Below are 18,829 nucleotides of genomic sequence, written 5' to 3'. Positions count from 1 at the left end.
CAAGGAAAAAGAGGTTTGCTTTGGAGATTTTAAGTACAGTGATCACTAAATAAATAAAACTTTACATTATCATTGAGTTGGGATAATTTAATCTTTGCCCTGGTCATTTTCATCAGCGTGAATTGCAGAGATCAATACAGATAGGATGACCTCCCATAAAAGACGAAGTGGAATTCAGACATTTTGCCTGTCCCTCTCCCGGATAATCACTAATATTTGTGGCAGTTTTGAAGGGTCTTAAAAATAAATGTCCTCTTTTAGCCAACACCCAGCCAAGAAATAATAAAACTTGCAATGAAAAAAAAATCCTTCACCCTAATGAGCATTGGCATTTTGTATTCTCCAAGATTACATTGCAAGGCAGCTGTGGCATATTAAATATTGAGCGCATTGGGCTTTGCCATGCTTCCTGCAGGGCAAGAGGCCAATAAAATTATCCATTGTGACAGTCTGGCAAAAGAGAAGTTTTTTTTTTTTATTGAAAAACACAGCATTGTGCAAAATGAGTTGGACGGATTGTTAAATTTCCTAACAGAGGAAGGAGGGCCCATATCTTGTGTAGCCACATCAGATAAAATAGTCTGCTTTGTTCCGCCATCTGATTGAATATAATAAAAAGATTCCAAATTCTTGTGTCATTCTTTTTTGTCAAATTAAGTAATAACTGTCCTGTATGGAAGAGCAGAGGAAATAAATAATAAAGGACAGTTGACTGTGACTATGCCATTATTCAGATGATGCAGACTGGCAGCAACAAGGCATTACAGAATTGGCTCTTCATAGCCTTCAGCTGATCATGGGTGACAGTCTAATAGTGCTTTTGTCAGGAGGCGAATGAGAAGATGCCACAAATAGATCACACATATATAATTGCTTTGAAAACAAATCTGTTAGTCCCATGAAATTGGATGCTGGATGGGCTTCACTGTGAGGCCATCTTTTCAATTTTCTTATCCTCCATGGTTTCTTTTTATGGAAGTATAGCAACAAAAGATGTATTTGTTGGGCATGCTGGCACTCAATCCTCTGTGTCTTATCAGTCATTGGCACTAAATCCTGGGCTCATTTTAATAATATGTTGCAGATATGTCCTGTGAATTCAGACTGAAGAGTTCTTAAAAAGTATAAAACTTTTAAAATAATTTTATCTGAGGCTTTGTTATTACAAACATGTCGCAGACTAAAATGTTACTTAATTACCATATTACATTGCATTAGTCAGTACAGTTTAAAAAAAAAAATACTGGGACGCATTTGGTAATTGTGGCACTTCCAGCTCCCAAAGAAAAATTGGTATCAGTTTCTCAATTTTCTCTGGGTTCATCAATTATACCATGATATAAATCATATCAACCATGGTTTATATGTAAACTGCAATTTACAAACTTGCTTGAAATATGCATATACCTTGACTGTCATTCATATGCTTGCTTGTAGTTAAGAAAGCAAAAAGTTTTGCAGGTCAAGGATTAACAATTTACTAGTTATAAAAAAAACAAAGCTACTAAGCAGTATATCAAAAGTAACAATGAAGGCCTTGGTGCTTAAGTCTCAAAAAACAGGACAACTGTGACAGCTCCATATTTATATATTGAAAGCCTCCCTTTATTTATGTCCACTCAAATTTTGTCCATCCCAATTGGTGTTTGTATGCTTTATGAATGTGCTTGGAAAAAACAAGGTCAGAGAATCTAGATCACATTTTTCCTATGCACGTTAAAAATAGAAGAAGGATTTATTGACAATACAGAGACTTTTCTTTTCCTAAAAAAATGCCATATTTTTGTAATAGATATATTCTTCTTTAGATCCGCTTATAGATATGTTTTCACATTGCATATCCGTTGGATTTCATATTCTTCAAGCCTTAAAAAAAATAGCAAACTGCATCTCTAAAAATGGCATATTTGAAATCATTCTCTCTGAATGATTTGCTTGTTATAATAATTCACTGGCGGATGTGGTTTTTGCTTTAAGCACTGACATTTGTTTAGGCTATCAACTTACTTCATACCTTATTAAAAAGTTACAGTTCCATATTCATTATTTTCCTAATTAACCAGTCTGTTCCACAAGTCGCGTTTAGTAAAGCATTTAAAAGAATTCCTGCTCCTCTATTAGTAAATCACAGTCTATTTAAATATTGTAGCACAAGCAGTGAACCTCTTTGAATTGTAAAGCACTGCACAAACTCTTCTGCATGCTTTCAAGAGAAGAACCATTTTTCTTTTTACAGTATGTATGTAGTTATATAAAGCATGTGCGAAATAGTCATTGAATGATAATAGAAAACTGACGCTAAAGACCAAAAGATCTATTTTGTTGCCTTATGAAAATTTTAGCTCTTTGAGTAACTGTGGTCACACATGGTCAAGTTTTTGCTAGTAATGGAACAAAATCAAGCATCACTAGTGCTGATTGAGCCTTGCAGGGGTACACATTTGAACAATCATAAATGCTTTCTAGCATGAAGGTACTCATCCTCTTGGGCAGAGATTGTCCAATGTGTTGGAAAATTGGACCCTTCCACAATTCACATATGTCACTTTGTATTGTCAAATATCTCAAGGAAATGTGAGGATGGGTAGATCTCTCCCTTTTTTTTTGTCTTAGTGTATGTTTGGAGCCGAGGTTAAATGTGATATCTGGATTTTGTCTTTACATGGATTTTTTTTGATGTATTATAAAGAGGTACAATTAGTGGCGGGGTGGGGGTAAAAGGATAAAAATACAAACATTTACATATACCATACATTATAATTAGTAGATGTCTGCATTTTCTATATTCTAGATGGGACTGAAAGCAGTATGCACTGGTGTAATAACTTTGTACCACTTCATGATTTAATTGGTGGAAAGAAAATTTTGCAAAAAGCAAAGAAACCCAACTCTAGACAATGACCTTGCTTCGTTGTGGTTGGCTACGGACACCAAAAAACCTAAACACAGTTTCAGTGTGTAAAAACTGAGCTCAGCATTTACTAATTTGACAATAATTTGACATGTCAAGTTCAGAAAAGGCTTGCCCTTTATCTTTCAGACTAAATTATTGGATTATTCATGTATGATTGGTTAGGAGTTCTTTTAACATTTAAACAGTTAAAGGAAAACCATGTATACAGTACAGTTTTATCATTTTTAACGCATTACCCATTTGATGGTCATTTATATGTTTGTTTTTGGTACTGAAGGTAGAACACTTTAAGTCATAATTTCAAAATTATTTGTCATGAAAATACTTTTAAAGCCTATGGTTTTGAAGAAGATCATCTGTACTATGTGGATAGTCATTTATAATAAAAATGTTAGGACAAAAATAACAGATTGGGCTGATAATAGAAAGTTAAATTGTAACTTGCTCTGAATGAGAAATTGAATTTAAAAGGAGACAACATAATAAAGTAGGAAACCTATTTCTGCTGATTTAAGTTTTCTGGATAATAATCTGCTGATAAAGCTTTTATAGTACCATACGTATAAAGGAAAGATAAACACCGTGATAAATCACTTCTTAGCCCCTCATCCAATAACATTCCAAATACAGTTCATATTGGTTGTGTTCTTATTCTTAGTATTTTATTGCAAATATGCCAGTTATCCAATGTTAGAATGATATTAGTTCAGCATACTGAATCTGTTTTCCGGGCTGTGAGTATAATGTAATGGTAGCATTATACAGTAAGATATTGATTGGTCAGTTTCATGAAATTAAACAACCAGCGGATACTAGTTGGCCTATCCATTAATACAGGGTCTGATTTATTAAAGCTCTCCAATATTGTATAACATAGACTTTCATGGGAGAACCTAGGTGATCCAGCAAACCTGGGATAGATCTGGTTCAGGATTGAAAACAATAGTCAACTAATTGCAAATAATTTTTAAGAAATTTATGCCAGGTTTGCTAGATCATCTATGTTCCCTCATAATAGTCTATCTTTTCCAGTCTTGTAGGGATTTAATAAATCAGACCCAAAATGTCGAACTTTTTTTACATCATAATGCCTTAAAAAGTTGGAGTGAAGAAGACGTCGTGTGTGCACTCAATCTGTTTGATTGTAAACTTACCTGTACCACGACAGGAACATGCTGTATGTTTTTTTTTATTTGTGTGTTATATTAAAGAATAGTTGGTTTCACTTTACAAGTTATTATTTATTGAGTATAAAAGCCCCATTCTATTATCTATGTTTATATTATTTAAAATTGGGGGTTTGGGTACCATATCAGACTATATCATATATATAATTTAAAGTAAATATGTACCTAAAATAAATTTGCCTACGTAATATGCACACATTTCATTTATGACCCTAACAAACAGCTACATCTATATAATTTGTTTTATTGTCTAAATCTGCTGTCTGTGCACTCCAACTCAACAGAAAATGTTCCTATGCTAAAAAAATAGATTTCTTTAGTAAAATGGGGATATTGTTTATCAGGAAATAAAGTGTTTAAATAAATAGAAAGAATGTGGAAATTAGAGTGGGTGGATAACAAATCCTAACCACTGTTTATAAACAAATGCCGGAATATGAATGGTTTATTCTTGCTTAAATTGAATTATTTTCTATTAGACTTTGATGGGAAACAACAAAACATCACAGATGTTTATTTTGCTAAAGGTCATCACATCCTTTGCTGTGTTTCCTGTGTGTTTCTTTATATTTACTCAGTGGCAGAATTTGATTTTTTTTTTAATAAAGTATGTCCTTCTTAAATGTCCTCTAGTATCTATTTTGCATGAGTAGTCCTTCTAGCACTGTCAGTGAAATTCTGACTCTGTCTCAGTTGAACACAATGTCCTTTTTGTCCCCCAAGCCAAATTTTTTTTCTTCGTGGAAGTCACAGGACTTCTGTAGTACTGCATATTATCTTGCAGAAAAGACCTCAGTGGTTGTACGAACAGGAGTTTGCAAGATAAAGCAGAAGCTGAAAATTTCCTATTCTAAGCTCAGGTTCATATTTCTGATAGCTGGCTGCAGAGCTTAGTAGTGAGATGGTTATCATTTTATGAGGGCTTTTTTTGTATGCGTGCCAAGCGTGGCTGGTAGAGATCATTATTTTTCTCCAAAATTTAGCTAATGGACTTTTAACGCAATTTAAAGTTCTTTGGGGATAAATTACTCCTGGACAAGAGTACTTCTGTCTCACTGTAACTTGAAGAAGCTTCAAAAGTATAAAATGATGGCTGCGCTTAACGATATGGTACTGTAGTATGAAAATATAGAACAATGGTTTTGGTTATTAGTTCATAACAGTGTCTAATGTATATACTGTTCATATAATAGATTTTATATACTTTTTATTTTCAAAACTTGATACAAAATATACACTTACACATAAATATACTCTATGGAATCACAGGGTTATAAATTATAGATACGCTAAATATATATAATATACAATATATTGATTGAATATTACTCTGTAATTTAGCTTTCATTGCCTGTTGCTATTACCCCTGAGGAAACCTAATCTGGCGAAACACGCCTGGACTTGCAACAACTGCAACAACATCCTCTCTATCAGCAGATTATGCTGAAACTTTCTTATGGTGCAGTAGTAGTTCTTTGTTTAGTACAGAATGGGCCAAATTTTATTTTATTTGAACAATTGTCATTATTGTAACAATACAATGAATTTGCATGCCATAAAAAGCCCCTCTTTGTTCTATTTACTTTTCGACAACCATTGAGGTGGTCAATGAGACATTCTTCTCTTCAGCCTAGCTGACAATTATTTCTACTGATTGACAATGTAATGAGACATTCCTACTGCCACTTTCCATCAATGGAAAGTGGGGAACAACTCTCTCACTACCAAGTTAAAATTTCATCTCTCTCACCGACCACCAATTTATGTTAGAGACTTAAAGCATACCTAACTCAGAAATTTCACTTTACATAAAAGGGTGGGCAACTATTTAAATAAAAAAGGGTGCAGAACCCCTCCCTAATTCCTGACCACCTAGGCGATCGAGAATTAATGGGAGTGCAAAGCCTCCCGGGATACCTACGTCAGGCTTCCCGGGAGGCTCTTGGGTGCTCCTTCTGTGCATGCCCGAGCATCTCAGACATGCGCAGAAGGAGCCTTTTCGCTCAAACAGAAAAACTTGCTGATCTCACGCATGCTCATCCGACGTCACCCAATCTCGCGCCTGGGTTGGGTGACGTAGGATGAAGAACCAGGAAGAAGAGCAGAAGATGGCAGCACCTGGAGCGCCGGCTTCTGTACGAATGTCAGGACGACGCGGGACCTGATGCAGGACACCCCCGAAGCGATCGGACTGCACTGCCTGATTGAAGGTAAGCGTGTTTTTTTTTTGCTGTTTTCAGTTTAGTTCCTCTTTAACTCTTAAAACCCATGGAAGAGGACATCATTTTGACTGCCAGTAAAAAGACCACTGGCCATAAATGTAGATGATCGGCTCTTCCCATTGACCACCCATGTAAAGGCATACTTCAATGTTCTCTGTATGGATTTTACTTCCAGCTATTGTTATTATTAGTATAATATTACTTTTGATTTAAAATTTCTACTAAAAAATAGATTTGATGTATTGGGGAGGGCTTGTCACCAAACTGTTTCTACACCCCATTCTAAGTAACTCAGTTTTCAAGTTCCATACTTATTTTTCTAAAATATGCATTGTTGTTCTTAGGAACACAATCTAGTGTAGATTTCCAAACATTCATTTAAGGAAATTGCTCCTCAGGTACTTGTAAACTGAAGTGTTAAACAGAGTGGCAACATGCCAAGAAACCATTTAATATTGTCACTGTAAATGTATTTATCTCAACTTATTAACCAGTACTGACTTAAATCATTTGGGATCTATATAATGTGCTGCATTACATAGATACTTAATTCCTGCAAAACTGTGCATTCTAGAATAGATTAATTACCATACTAATTAAACTATTTTGCCTCTAATACATTTTAATGTTCATTATCCAGGCATGTTATCTAGGTACTACTGGCAGAGAGCATACTCTGGTCCCAGACTTCTCTATGGACTCCAAGTCAGTTAATACATACCTGTGAGACCAATTCTAACCTGTAATTGGATAATTAGGGAGCAGGAGCATACTGAAGGTCAACCCCATTCCTCCACTATGTGTCTAATAGCTCTCAGTGAAGCAGTAGACCTCTAATTGATGCTGCCAGTCTAGGGCTCCATTTATAAAACAGAGAATCTGACATTACCCTAAACATTTCCTAGTGGGAATGAATTGCTGCCATTGAAACATGGGGACTTTGAGGGAATGTCTGATTCCCTTCTTTATAAATGGAGTTTGTTTTTAGAGGATCTTTTACTTATGCTATTTTTATGTGTGTGGATTTTAGCTTTAGGAAATGTGTTGTTAAAAGTGTCCTTTTGACAAAGATCTCATTTATGTAGTCACACTACATATTTGTTCCCCCCATTTCCTGCTGTAATCTCAGTAGCGGGTGAGACATTTTGTGGTAAAGACATGTTCATGGAGTTTACGGTATCATACAGCCTATCGTATGATATTTGAGGATCATTTATTTCTATCATACCCTAAAGCAACTATTCATCAAATTTTTTTAGACTGCAGACATTGCAGAGGTTATTACATGTGCAAAGTAAGCATATTCTTACAACTCCAGGATAGGGCATTCTATGGTTTTTAACAACCAATTTTCTATTATTATGAAAATCTGTGATTTTTAATTAAATTGGTTTGAAGAAGTAAAATGTAAAATATGCTAATTTACATTCAAGTACTGCATATATACTATTTAAAATAGGACATTTTCCAGTTATTCTTTATTAGGATTGATCAGAACTGAAGTATACTTCATGAACTGTGATGCCAGCTTACATCCGAATGGTTTCTGTTATGATTGGTTGTATCACATACATTGGCACTTAAAGTCAGTATGATTCGGTGTAAAAGTTACTTTAGCCATTGCCATTTGTTTATGATGTATTATGTTAAAAAGGAAGCATATGAGTGTCATCTGTACTAACCATTCAGATTTTAATATTGGCTGTTGTAGGTAACACCTTCAATGTTCAGTTCCTAAAATGATTTCTAGATCAACCATATATAACACAATGCATATTATGTCTACTGTAGTTAGAGCAAATCAGTATGTATCACTTTCAGTTCAGTTTCTGATCCTCTGCAAGAAGACCACAGTCAGTATCCATCTGGTCACTCCGTACAAGCATTTCTTTTAAATCCCAAAGAGACAGACTTTTTTAAGTAACTTGGCCTAAATGGCTTATTCATGTCCACCTATAATCAGATACTAGGATGCTGAGGGGGGTCACAGCTATTCAACAGCCCTAGGGTTGATGTGTGATGTGGAAGAAATGGCTAATACCGCATTGAAAGAGAAACACTATTCCATGGAGGACTGATCGTTTTCTGACCTTGGGTCATACATTATGACTGCTAATGGAAGCTGGTGTGTATGGATGTTCAAATAAATCCCTTTATTGCACCAATTTGAGAGGACAAATTTATGACAAGCTGGAGAGAGAGAAAAAAAATTAAATAGCAATCTACAGCTTTGTGTAGGCTGAGCTGTATAAGAATTTTATATTTACCAATGTGGAGGAATAGGAAAACCTTTAAACCATTAGAGACAGAACTGCAGTAGAGTTTAAATTTATCATAATAGGTTGTTATTCAAATAATTTTATGTTTAGCAATGGCATCACTTATTTTCTTTCTGTGTGAATACACATCCAACTTAAAAAAAGATTGTATTTGTATTTTGCCTCCGTTTCCTTTCTCATTTCCCATCTTTCAACTCGGTAATGAAATAATTAAATAAAACCTTTTAATTGCATGGCTTATTTTAGACCAAGTGGCATCATTACTAGGTCTTTGTGCTTCTCTGTGCAATGAAGGCAGAGACACTGGAAAGTGAAGGTCAGTTTTAGTTTAGGAAAAGAGCTTGTACTATTGTGCAATTAAAGGTAAGGCTTTAGGTGGAATCAATAATGTCAAAGTTTAATTTTCTAAATTCCTTTCAAAAAATAGCAATGCACTTACTGAAACTTTAAAGGTGTGTATCTGCTGGAGGGAAAGCTACACTGCATGTATCTCTCTGACTTGCTTCATTCAATTTCATGATCTGTGCTTTCTGAACCCCTCATTCCTCCATTAGCCATTAGATCACCAGTCATCAGTGGCAACTCAGATAACAGGAAGTTAAGTCCTGCTTCTCTACCAAGATGGCCACCTCTCCCTGTATTTCGGTTATATTTGTTATTAAACGTTAATTAGTTAATGCTCTTTGTATATTTTATTGCTGAATTTACGGGGTTCATTTTGGTCCTGTCCTTGAAGTTGAATAGTGATCTTGATAGAACTAACCTTGCCATTGAGCTATCCAAACATGAAGTTGTTTCTCCTTCCAAACATTCTATGTGATAATGTTATGTCTATGTAATAATGTCTATGTAATGTTCTTACACATCTATCAGACATCCCCATATATTTAGACATATTCATAATCATCTGAATTGTTTGTTATTGCCAAAACATGGGGATATGCTGATACTTTAAAGGAGCATGATGGGTTTTTTTCTATGACTAGATTTAGTATAGATTATTTCACAACTATTACAGCTATTGATGACTGTTAAAAGCCTAAATTCTCTGGAGGATAATGCTTTGCACAAAGCTAATCATTCTTCAGACCCCTGCTCTGTACAGGCATGGCAGTTAATAAGTGGAAAGATAAAAGGTGATCGTAGCAGTAAAACCAGCAACACCTGCTCATACTAATTTCACAAGGTATTGCTTGGACATTTCCTAATCCTAATGTGAATTTAAGTCTACGTGTTTTTCACAGTTACCTAAACCACAGAGGCTGCAATGTATCTCAATCTTCCTGAGAAGATGCATATAAAATTAGGTTTGCAGACATTCATTTTAAATTGAAGTTGAAACATCACTCGCTGTATTCTATTTTGTGAGAATTTGCTTTATATTTCCAACAAATGTAATAGATACTATATTTGACTGTCTGAAACTAGCAGTTATTTACTCATGTTATTTGGAAAAGGAGTAAAATTCATTTTGAGAAAACATGAAATTGTTCATCTGGTGCTGTAGAAAGATGAATTTTGAATTAAAAAACGCTAGACCCTAGTATATGTAAAGCAGTGATGTACAGACTTTTATGGATGATGTTTCTAATTCCATGCTTTAATGTATAATATATATGATAATCTAAACGATAGCTTTTACAGGTAACTTGAATGATGGGAGTGACTTGATCACAATGTCAGGGTGGCCATAGCAGAAGCAATTCACATCCAGCTCTTAAACGAATAATACTTTAAAATAGTGTATATATATATATATATATATATATATATATATATATGTATGTACTTTTTTGTGCCACTTTAGGATAGGGTAAGAGGTAACAATGTAATAATCTCAAAATTAGTTGAATCTTCCTGGTGACCCTTGTGCCATTCGGGATACAACTTTAAAAACGTAAAGGTTCATGTGTGCAAGAATCCTTTTCTAAAGCTAAAATGCATTAAAAATGAACTGTAGTCTCAGCCATTTTTAATACTAATCTGCTGTGCCCAAATACAGAACAAAGCCATGCATCTTACCCAAATAGGAGTAGAGGTACTACTACTGACATTCCATTTCTGATTTTTCTGTGCTGGCAGGATATATGTCAAAGCGTTTGCAGTTTTCTTTTATACCTACTCTACACCACTGTGATCCCTCGTTGGGGTCCTAGGGGCTCATTACATGCAACAAAAGTTGCTTTGAAGAATAATGATTGGCTAACAAACATGTCAATAAGCGTTTACAAAACATTAGTACCCCGAAAGATGAATCAAGGCAGAATTTTCACAACTAGGTCCACTGTTACTTATACGCTTATTTAGACTGTTTTGTACAGCTATGATATTTCTGACACATTCTTTCCCCAACCTCTAGTGCAAATGATTAAAAGTATGGCATTGCATTAACTAACAGTCCCCTGCTGCAGTGTTAAAAAATATACCAAGATTAAAGAAAGGAGACCAGCAATGGTCTTATGCAATTATTGCACCATAATGTATTATGATGGTAAAATAACATTTCTGCAGCAGTCATATAAAACAAAATTAAAGCAATACGAGATTAACAACTATGTTGACTACAGAAGATTTGCTTCATTATAGTGATAGTAAATGTTTTCAGCTAAAATAAAAATCTGCTGTTGGATTCCTGCTGTTGTCTGAGATATATTCAATCCACGGTTGCTAGGTATAATTTATATTTAAATAACTCCTTCTTGGGCTTACTTTGAATTTGATTTCTTTTAAAATGTTATGGGAGCAATGGATTTATGAGTTTTATATTATCAAAAAATATCTAAAACTGATACTAGTACTTTATTATTACCTGTAATATTACTACTAGTTTTCAGTATGTTTGGTTTCATGTCTCATCATATGCAGGTATCTCAATTAAATAATTTTTTGTGATCCTTTTTTAAAGTGCTATATCTAGATATCCTGCCAATAATAGCATTTCCTTTAGAAGATTATTAAAATTCCTGAAATTAGTCAGCCTGAAATATGAAGTCCTTTATTTGACAGGTAGGCAGCCTCTCGGGTGTATCAGAATGGCAGCCCAACAGTCAACTGAAGAAACATTCATGGCAGACAACAACAGAATAAAACTTAGACGTTATAAACCATTTGGTTAGCTGCTTCGAGTTGGCCCTGTTAAACTACTATGTGTTTTTTAATATCAACAACAGTGTTTTCAAATCGCTTTGTGGTGTGGTTGCGTGCGCTCATGGTTGCAGTGTAGTTCTTTTTCCAGAGCAGTAAAAGTAACCACATGGCCAGAAGCGGCTTGTTGTTTCCAGTAACCATGTTGCAATCCACTGCAACCATAGTTGCATGCAAACGTATATCCAAAATGGTTCAGTTAAATGGAAAAAAGGCAGTCGAAGCTTGTCTGTATCTTTTATTCCTCTCAAAGAGAAAGAAGAGCCTTAATGCACAGTGATGTTTCTTTTATGATGGCCACCAGCTAACTCATATACTTTCATTATATTTGTATCAAATATTTCATTTCTCCAAAGATGACACATCTTAAATGACACAGTTGGCATTAAACTGATGCACCAAGCTAGACCACAGTGCCGAATAAATGTAAATAAAATTATGAAGTGGCAGCTAAACATTTAAGAGAGTAGAATGTGTTACTTGCTAAGTGGTAAACGTAGCCAAGTCACAAAAGAAAATCTATAAATGTAATTATTAGTAATATATTCTCTTTCTCCCCAGAGAGACATCACATTATTTGTAATGATTTGCAAAACCTTTTAACTCTAAAGCCAATGTGATTGTACTATTTTGTTTGTAGCATGATATTACAGTTTACAAGAGTACAGAATAGATAGATTGATTATGGCAAATTCTTTATTATTATGATTTATTCCCAGTGTATATATTAGTGTTATGTGGGATCAGAGGGAACAACTAACCTTAGTGTTTGGCTTCTTTGGGCCAGTGCAGTGTAAAATAGGGAAAATGTCCATTCGGATCATGACATTGTTTACCACAGACACAAAATCCTCAATGGCAGAATGCTCAGCCATACAAGGATGCCTTGTGGTGTTCTGTGTTACAATCAGTGGTAGAATTACTACTTTAACTACCTTTTTAGCCACTAAGGGTCTTTAACAAGGTAGTTCTTAAACATCTCCTTGGTATTAGTCTCCTAGTTGGTTGGTTAAAACTCAAATGTTGGCTACCAAGCAATTCTTTTAAGACCCCCTCATAGTTATATGTATTTTTTTAATTAGCAAGTATACCTTTAATTTGTATGTGGTTAATTCATATCAGTGCACTTTGGTTTTGCATCAAAAAATATATGACAAGCTGCATTTCTGAGCTTTTAGTAGACTTATTGGATTAAATGGTGAATATGCATATGTGTAAAATGACCAAAAATGTGCATATATGCCTACAGTAAAGCACATCCGAATTCTTCATACTGCATGTTGAATGTACTCATCAAATAGCCATGGTGGGCAATAACTTGCCTTCTTACAAGCTTTAAACGGCTCAAAAAGAGCAAAGAAGTATTTTACAAGTATTTCTGCACTGAAAATGTGCTGGTACATGAATGTACAATGACAAAAATATGGATGTACCTAGAAAAAAAAAACAGTATGATTACGTAAGATACTATGCATGCACTACAATATATTGTATTGCACAGTAAAATCGTTTTGAAAGGCTTCAAAACTAAGTCAGTCTTTGTTTTTCTTTTACAGATGATGATTTTTTTCATGAACTCCCAGAGACTTTTCCTTCAGATCCACCAGAACCGTTGCCTCATTTTCTCATTGAACCAGATGAGGCCTACATTGTAAAAAACAAACCAGTGAACTTATACTGCAAAGCCAGTCCAGCCACACAAATCTACTTTAAGTGCAACAGCGAATGGGTTCATCAGAAAGACCATGTGGTGGATGAAAGAGTGGATGAAACCTCAGGTACCATTACCTAAATCTTTTTTATTAATGCAACATTTATATGGCTAAAGATCAATATGACCTTAATTAAGCTCAAGGCAAGCTTGTAAAGGGGCAGTGAACAATTTTACCTCCAAAATACTTGATGAAAGCTGCCAGTTTGCCACCATAATTTTTTTATGACCAACTGAACTGTAGTTGAACATTGGTGTTGTATTTTTTGCAATCTATTAGAAAAAACAACAGCTACTTCTTTTCTCTTAAACCTAATGTGTGTACTTACCCCTGCTTTCTTATTCGGCTGTTTTCACCTAACAATCCCAAAGGTCATGGTCACCCCATCATTCTTTTCTGAGGAAAGGGGCAGCTGGTATAATTTTTGGGGTAAGAAACATTAACATTAGCAATGATAAAGGGGAGAAGGGTATGAGAAGGAAACCTGACCATTGTCATGCCACAGTGGATCTTCCCGCAAGGCCATAGTATTAAACCTTTTTCTAATCTGGTAACATGTCCCAATGTCACTGCCTGGTAACATAGCCCTGGGGACATTCACTGTTGTAGTAGAAGAACCAATTTAATATCATGATATCGCTGTAGAAACATGCCTACCTATAGTCATATGGCATCACCTAAGGCAACACATACATTTCCACACTATTTTAGTAAATAAAACTATCTCCTTGACTTTTTGTGAAAACCCAATTTTTACTATCCCTGATTAGGATTAATTTAAAAGACTTTCCAATTAAAATGCGTGAAATGGTGCTGGCACTTCTTTCCTTGCCTTTTAAAGTTTTTTGGTTTTAATAGCACAAGCAGAGAGTTCGAAAATCCCACTGAAGTGTCTCCTATTGTTAAGACCTAAGGTGTAATGGTGCTTTATAAATACAATTATCATTGATTGAATGGACTTTAGTCTGCCAAGAAACATAGAGTGTGAGAAATGTCGAGTCCTAATTATAATAGGGCTGCTGGAAGTTTAATTATTCTGATTATACTCCACTGCTATAGTTTGAATTTTGCTCATTGTTAAACTAACGGGTATCTGTACTTAGAACAGATTCTTTAATTAGCTTTAACACTCCAAACAGTAAATAAGAACATAGGAACACTTACCTTATATGTAGACATTAGTGTTGGTCGAATATCTCACTATTCGATTCAACAGCTATTCCATCAAATAGGGGGATATTGTTCGGGTGATCGAATGTCGAATTCGAGCACCAATAAAGTCAATGGTGGGAAAATTCGGGTTATTTTTCGGGACTGTGAAGAACTGCAAGAGCAATCAGGGGAGCAATGCTGACAGCTCCACTCCCCTAATTGATCTTGCAGCCCTTTACTAGTTGTATGTGTTCTTGGATAGAGTTTCTCTATCCAAGAACACAGGAGTCCTGTGCAGCCATGGGAATCATCCTGTCATTGTGGGATAACCTGTAAAAAAAATAAAAGTTAGTTAAACAAATCACACACATTCAATAAATTACTTTAACATTACTTTTTTAACACATTTTGAACACGAACACTAGTAGAGATCATAAAAGAGCACTGTTAGGATTAGGGGCTTTAAATTACTATCCCTTCTTCTAGGACTGGATTCCTGTTGGATACTGACTAAACAATCTTCATTACAAGATGAGTTCAAGAAACAGTATCTAGTGCTGGGACAAGGTCCTTTAGTACCCAAGGCAAAAGAATCCAAACGGCCATACATCCAGAATTAATCACAGACATGACAGCTTCTGGTCTGTGACCCTAAGCTTACCAGCTTTTGGTCCATGGGAACTGAATAGGAGGAAAGAGTTGTTGCTAGGGAAAAATGTTGCTATTTGATATTTTAGTGTCATTTAGATTAGGCTTCAATATCATTATTTTAAGCATATTTTTTTATTCCATTTGTAAAGTTTATTTAAAAAATGCAAATGTTATTCTGCAAATTGTAACCTAAATTACCATTAAAAATACGATTTTATACAAAGAGTTTAATGCACTACTCCAAATTATTATGAATAACCTTTATTTAGAAAGTGCCAATAGATTACAAAGTACTGTTCAATAAATAAGGATTGCAGATTACAATAGGTCTTTAAGAGTTGACAAGTATAAATAACAAGACAGGAAGAATGAGGATTCTACCCAATAGAGCTTACAATCTATGTGGTTAAGGTGAATAATTCACAATAGGAAGGGGAAAAAAAGGCACCATTACTCACTAAAATTTGGCAGAAATATACCAATTTACATAGATATATTATAGTAATATTTATTCTCACAGTTCAAAATTCATTGCTGTAAACTTTTGATCAAGGTCAAAAATTGGTGGAAAAGTGGATTTAGCTTCAGATCTTTAGGCCAGCAAGCTTCATAGTTTACCTGATTCAAGGATATCTCAACATCTTCTTTTATTTTAAAATACCTACTGCAGTTTCTCTGAAGTATGGGGCAATGATATGTAGAGTTATGTCACTTTCTCTCATTATCTGTAAAATGTAAAGAGAGACCTTGGTAAATGTTTACAAACATGCATTAGTATTCTTTTTAAACACTCCATATGTTCACAATGAAAAGCAAAGAACAACTGCCAACTATCCTTCAACGCTGACCAAAATAGGGTCTGTATATGAATGTTATATAATGTTATGTCACCTACGATTTACCTAACTTTTAACCAGCTTTCACGCATTTTAAACATTGGATTCAATGAGAAAATGATTTTTGAATTGTGAGTTCACTTTTTCTAACTGGATCTAATTCAAAAATTGTGTAAATGTTGGTAAAAGCCAAGTAAAACTTGGGTGAAAACATTCATACATAGACCCAATTTTGTTCATCGTTGAAGGAAAATTGCTATTTGTTCTTTTTTGCACATTGTGAAACTATAGAGAGTGGAAAATACAGAAATGCAAAATAAAACTGGAGGCTTGTGTTCCCACTTAAAGCCCAATCTTGTTCACGTGCCTAAACTAAGGCAGGTCCGCATAATGCATTGGAATAAAAAATGGTATCAGTTCCATAGAAAACCGATGTGCTTTGCTAGGTTTGATTTTTGATGTTTGCTGTCAACTGTTTAAATAATTAACACTGCTACCTAATTTTCTCAAAATGACATTGCGTTTTACAAATGTAAATCAATGCGCTGTTCATTGCATTCTTTCTTCAGAACAGCCGTTGCTACTGTCACCTGCCAGGCAATGAGTAAATGATTTGACTGTACACATCATAACCTTCAAAAGTAAATGCAGGGAGACTTATGCTACTACCACCCAGAATCAAGTAACAGACAGAAATTATTCAAGACACCATATACAATACTAGAAGATTTTAATGCACATGCTGCGTTTTTAAAGATTCCAAGAAAGGATTAAGCAATTTTTGAATGTTAAAATACCTATACAGTTGACATATAAAGGCCAATGAATCTGAAGCATGATGTAAACCACTCAAAAACATGTTTTTATTTAAAATTTCTAAATTTAGATTTTAGATTAATGGAATGTGAGAAAAAGTAATTATTGTTGGGACAGGAGCTATCTACTTGTATACATCAGATATGTCAAGGACAGCCAGTTCCAGCATGTTCCAGGAATACCATCATAATGGGGATCAACTTTTCCTCAACCCCTTCCCAGATTGTATAGTGGAAACCACCTCTCCATAATTTACCGGTTACATTCCTACCAAGGGCCCCAATCTGTTGTGCAGCACCTGCAAAAGTATTGCAAATGTTAAGTTTTTTAACATCGTTCATAAGTAAAGCTAAAATGGTTCATAGACACTCTAGATGTTTGCTCCTTGAAACAATTATTGTGATTGTCATGGGTGAAAACCTGGTGTGTGTTTAGGTGTTCTCTGTCATGGATTATAGTAATTGCTCTGCTGGTTCTCCAGCGACCAGTAATAGCCGATACTGCCAGCCCTATTCCAGATCCATGCAGCTGCCACCCATAGTGCATTTGAATCCTGTCTGGGAGATTCTCCACCAAGCTGGAAATATAGAAGGGTTGGTGTAAAAATGTGAAAAATGGTGTGGTAAACGGTCCACAATAAACCCCACCAGGTTGCATCAATACTTACAATAAAAGAGAAAGGGAAGAATATTCTTTATAATACAACCAAACTTGCCATTACAGCTTTGGTAATGTATACATGTTAGGGTTATGGTAATTGGTACTGTGTTGAGGGAGAGAATTTCAAAATCGTCTCAGATCTTTAAAGTTAACAAAACACCAACAGTAGAAATCATCCCTTCCTTTCTTCCCTGAACCAAATGAAATTCTGCTCCTCCAATCTTGCATGTAAATTTATTATGGGCAAAGCTTTTGTTCTGCAGTCATCATTTGTGTTTAAAACTCAGTTATTTCATGAAGCTCCTAATCCCAATTGGGGTGATTTCTCTTAATGTGGGACTCCCACAGCACTTTTGTTAGTTGAAGAAATGTGTGTGATAGCAGCAAGATACATTTAAGTTTTAAGGTGCAATTATGCTCATCAATCATCATTACAGACATGAGTAGGATGAAATCCTAGCACTGTGAGAAAAAACAAAGCAATATATTCTCTAATGTTATCCTCAGGTGACACTTAACCATGCATTGTAAAATCAAACATGATCATTTTCTACTTGTTATTGACAGTATGGTATGTCATCATTTTAGCCTTGCTATGTTCTGTAATAAAATAATCACTGTATATTTTGTTCAGCAGTCTTGATACGGGTGATCTTATTTAATATAAATTGTTATACTGGCTTACACAATTTGATGTATGCTCAAACTAGGAAAAGATCCTTACCATTGTTTCACCACTGGATATTTTTTCACTTTTGGTAAGATGAAACAGTTTACCCTCTGTAAGGTTTTTGCTTCTCTCTGTATTGCTGTTTCTTGTATAGACTTTCTTTTTGTGGGCCCAACTTTTTTTTTTCTAAACAGAAAATGAAAGAATCTCTCTAATATAAATTCAGATCACAATAAAATTTAACAATTATTCTTCTTCCATCTTGGCTATGGATGCATTTTTAAGAGCATTTTTTTCCAAGGCAGTTTGTTTTTGTATAAATTATTATTATTCAGAATTCAATGAAGGGGTAAAAAAAAAGTAGTTAAGAGCATGGCAGTGTTTTTTTAAGCTATGTTGTTAATAGATGGATCATATTCAACCTTAACATCAGCTATTTTACCAAGGTTATTTGTTTGAGTATATATTTTAATTGAGTGATTGACCTTTCCATGCCAGTTTTCTAAACTGTAAAATCTAATTTGTTTGGTTCTTGTTTTTTTTTTGGTACTCTTGTTCACATTAGAATAGTCCACAAATTATAATT

The 18,829-nt window shown here is 34.7% G+C and overlaps 1 protein-coding gene across 3 annotated transcripts in view; it reads left to right on the top strand.

The window, feature by feature from the left end:
- UNC5C (unc-5 netrin receptor C) overlaps positions 1 to 18,829 on the top strand; it is a 234,855-nt gene that overhangs the window by 134,612 nt on the left and 81,414 nt on the right. For all 3 annotated transcript variants that reach the window (XM_072405589.1, XM_072405590.1, XM_072405588.1), the window contains one exon: positions 13,303 to 13,524. In XM_072405589.1, the coding sequence (XP_072261690.1) occupies positions 13,303 to 13,524 (222 nt within the window). The remainder of the gene's footprint in view (positions 1 to 13,302; positions 13,525 to 18,829) is intronic.

Source organism: Pyxicephalus adspersus, chromosome 3, assembly GCF_032062135.1.
Source record: "Pyxicephalus adspersus chromosome 3, UCB_Pads_2.0, whole genome shotgun sequence".
NCBI lineage: Eukaryota > Metazoa > Chordata > Amphibia > Anura > Pyxicephalidae > Pyxicephalus > Pyxicephalus adspersus.
This window is presented reverse-complemented; position numbering and strand designations above follow the sequence as displayed.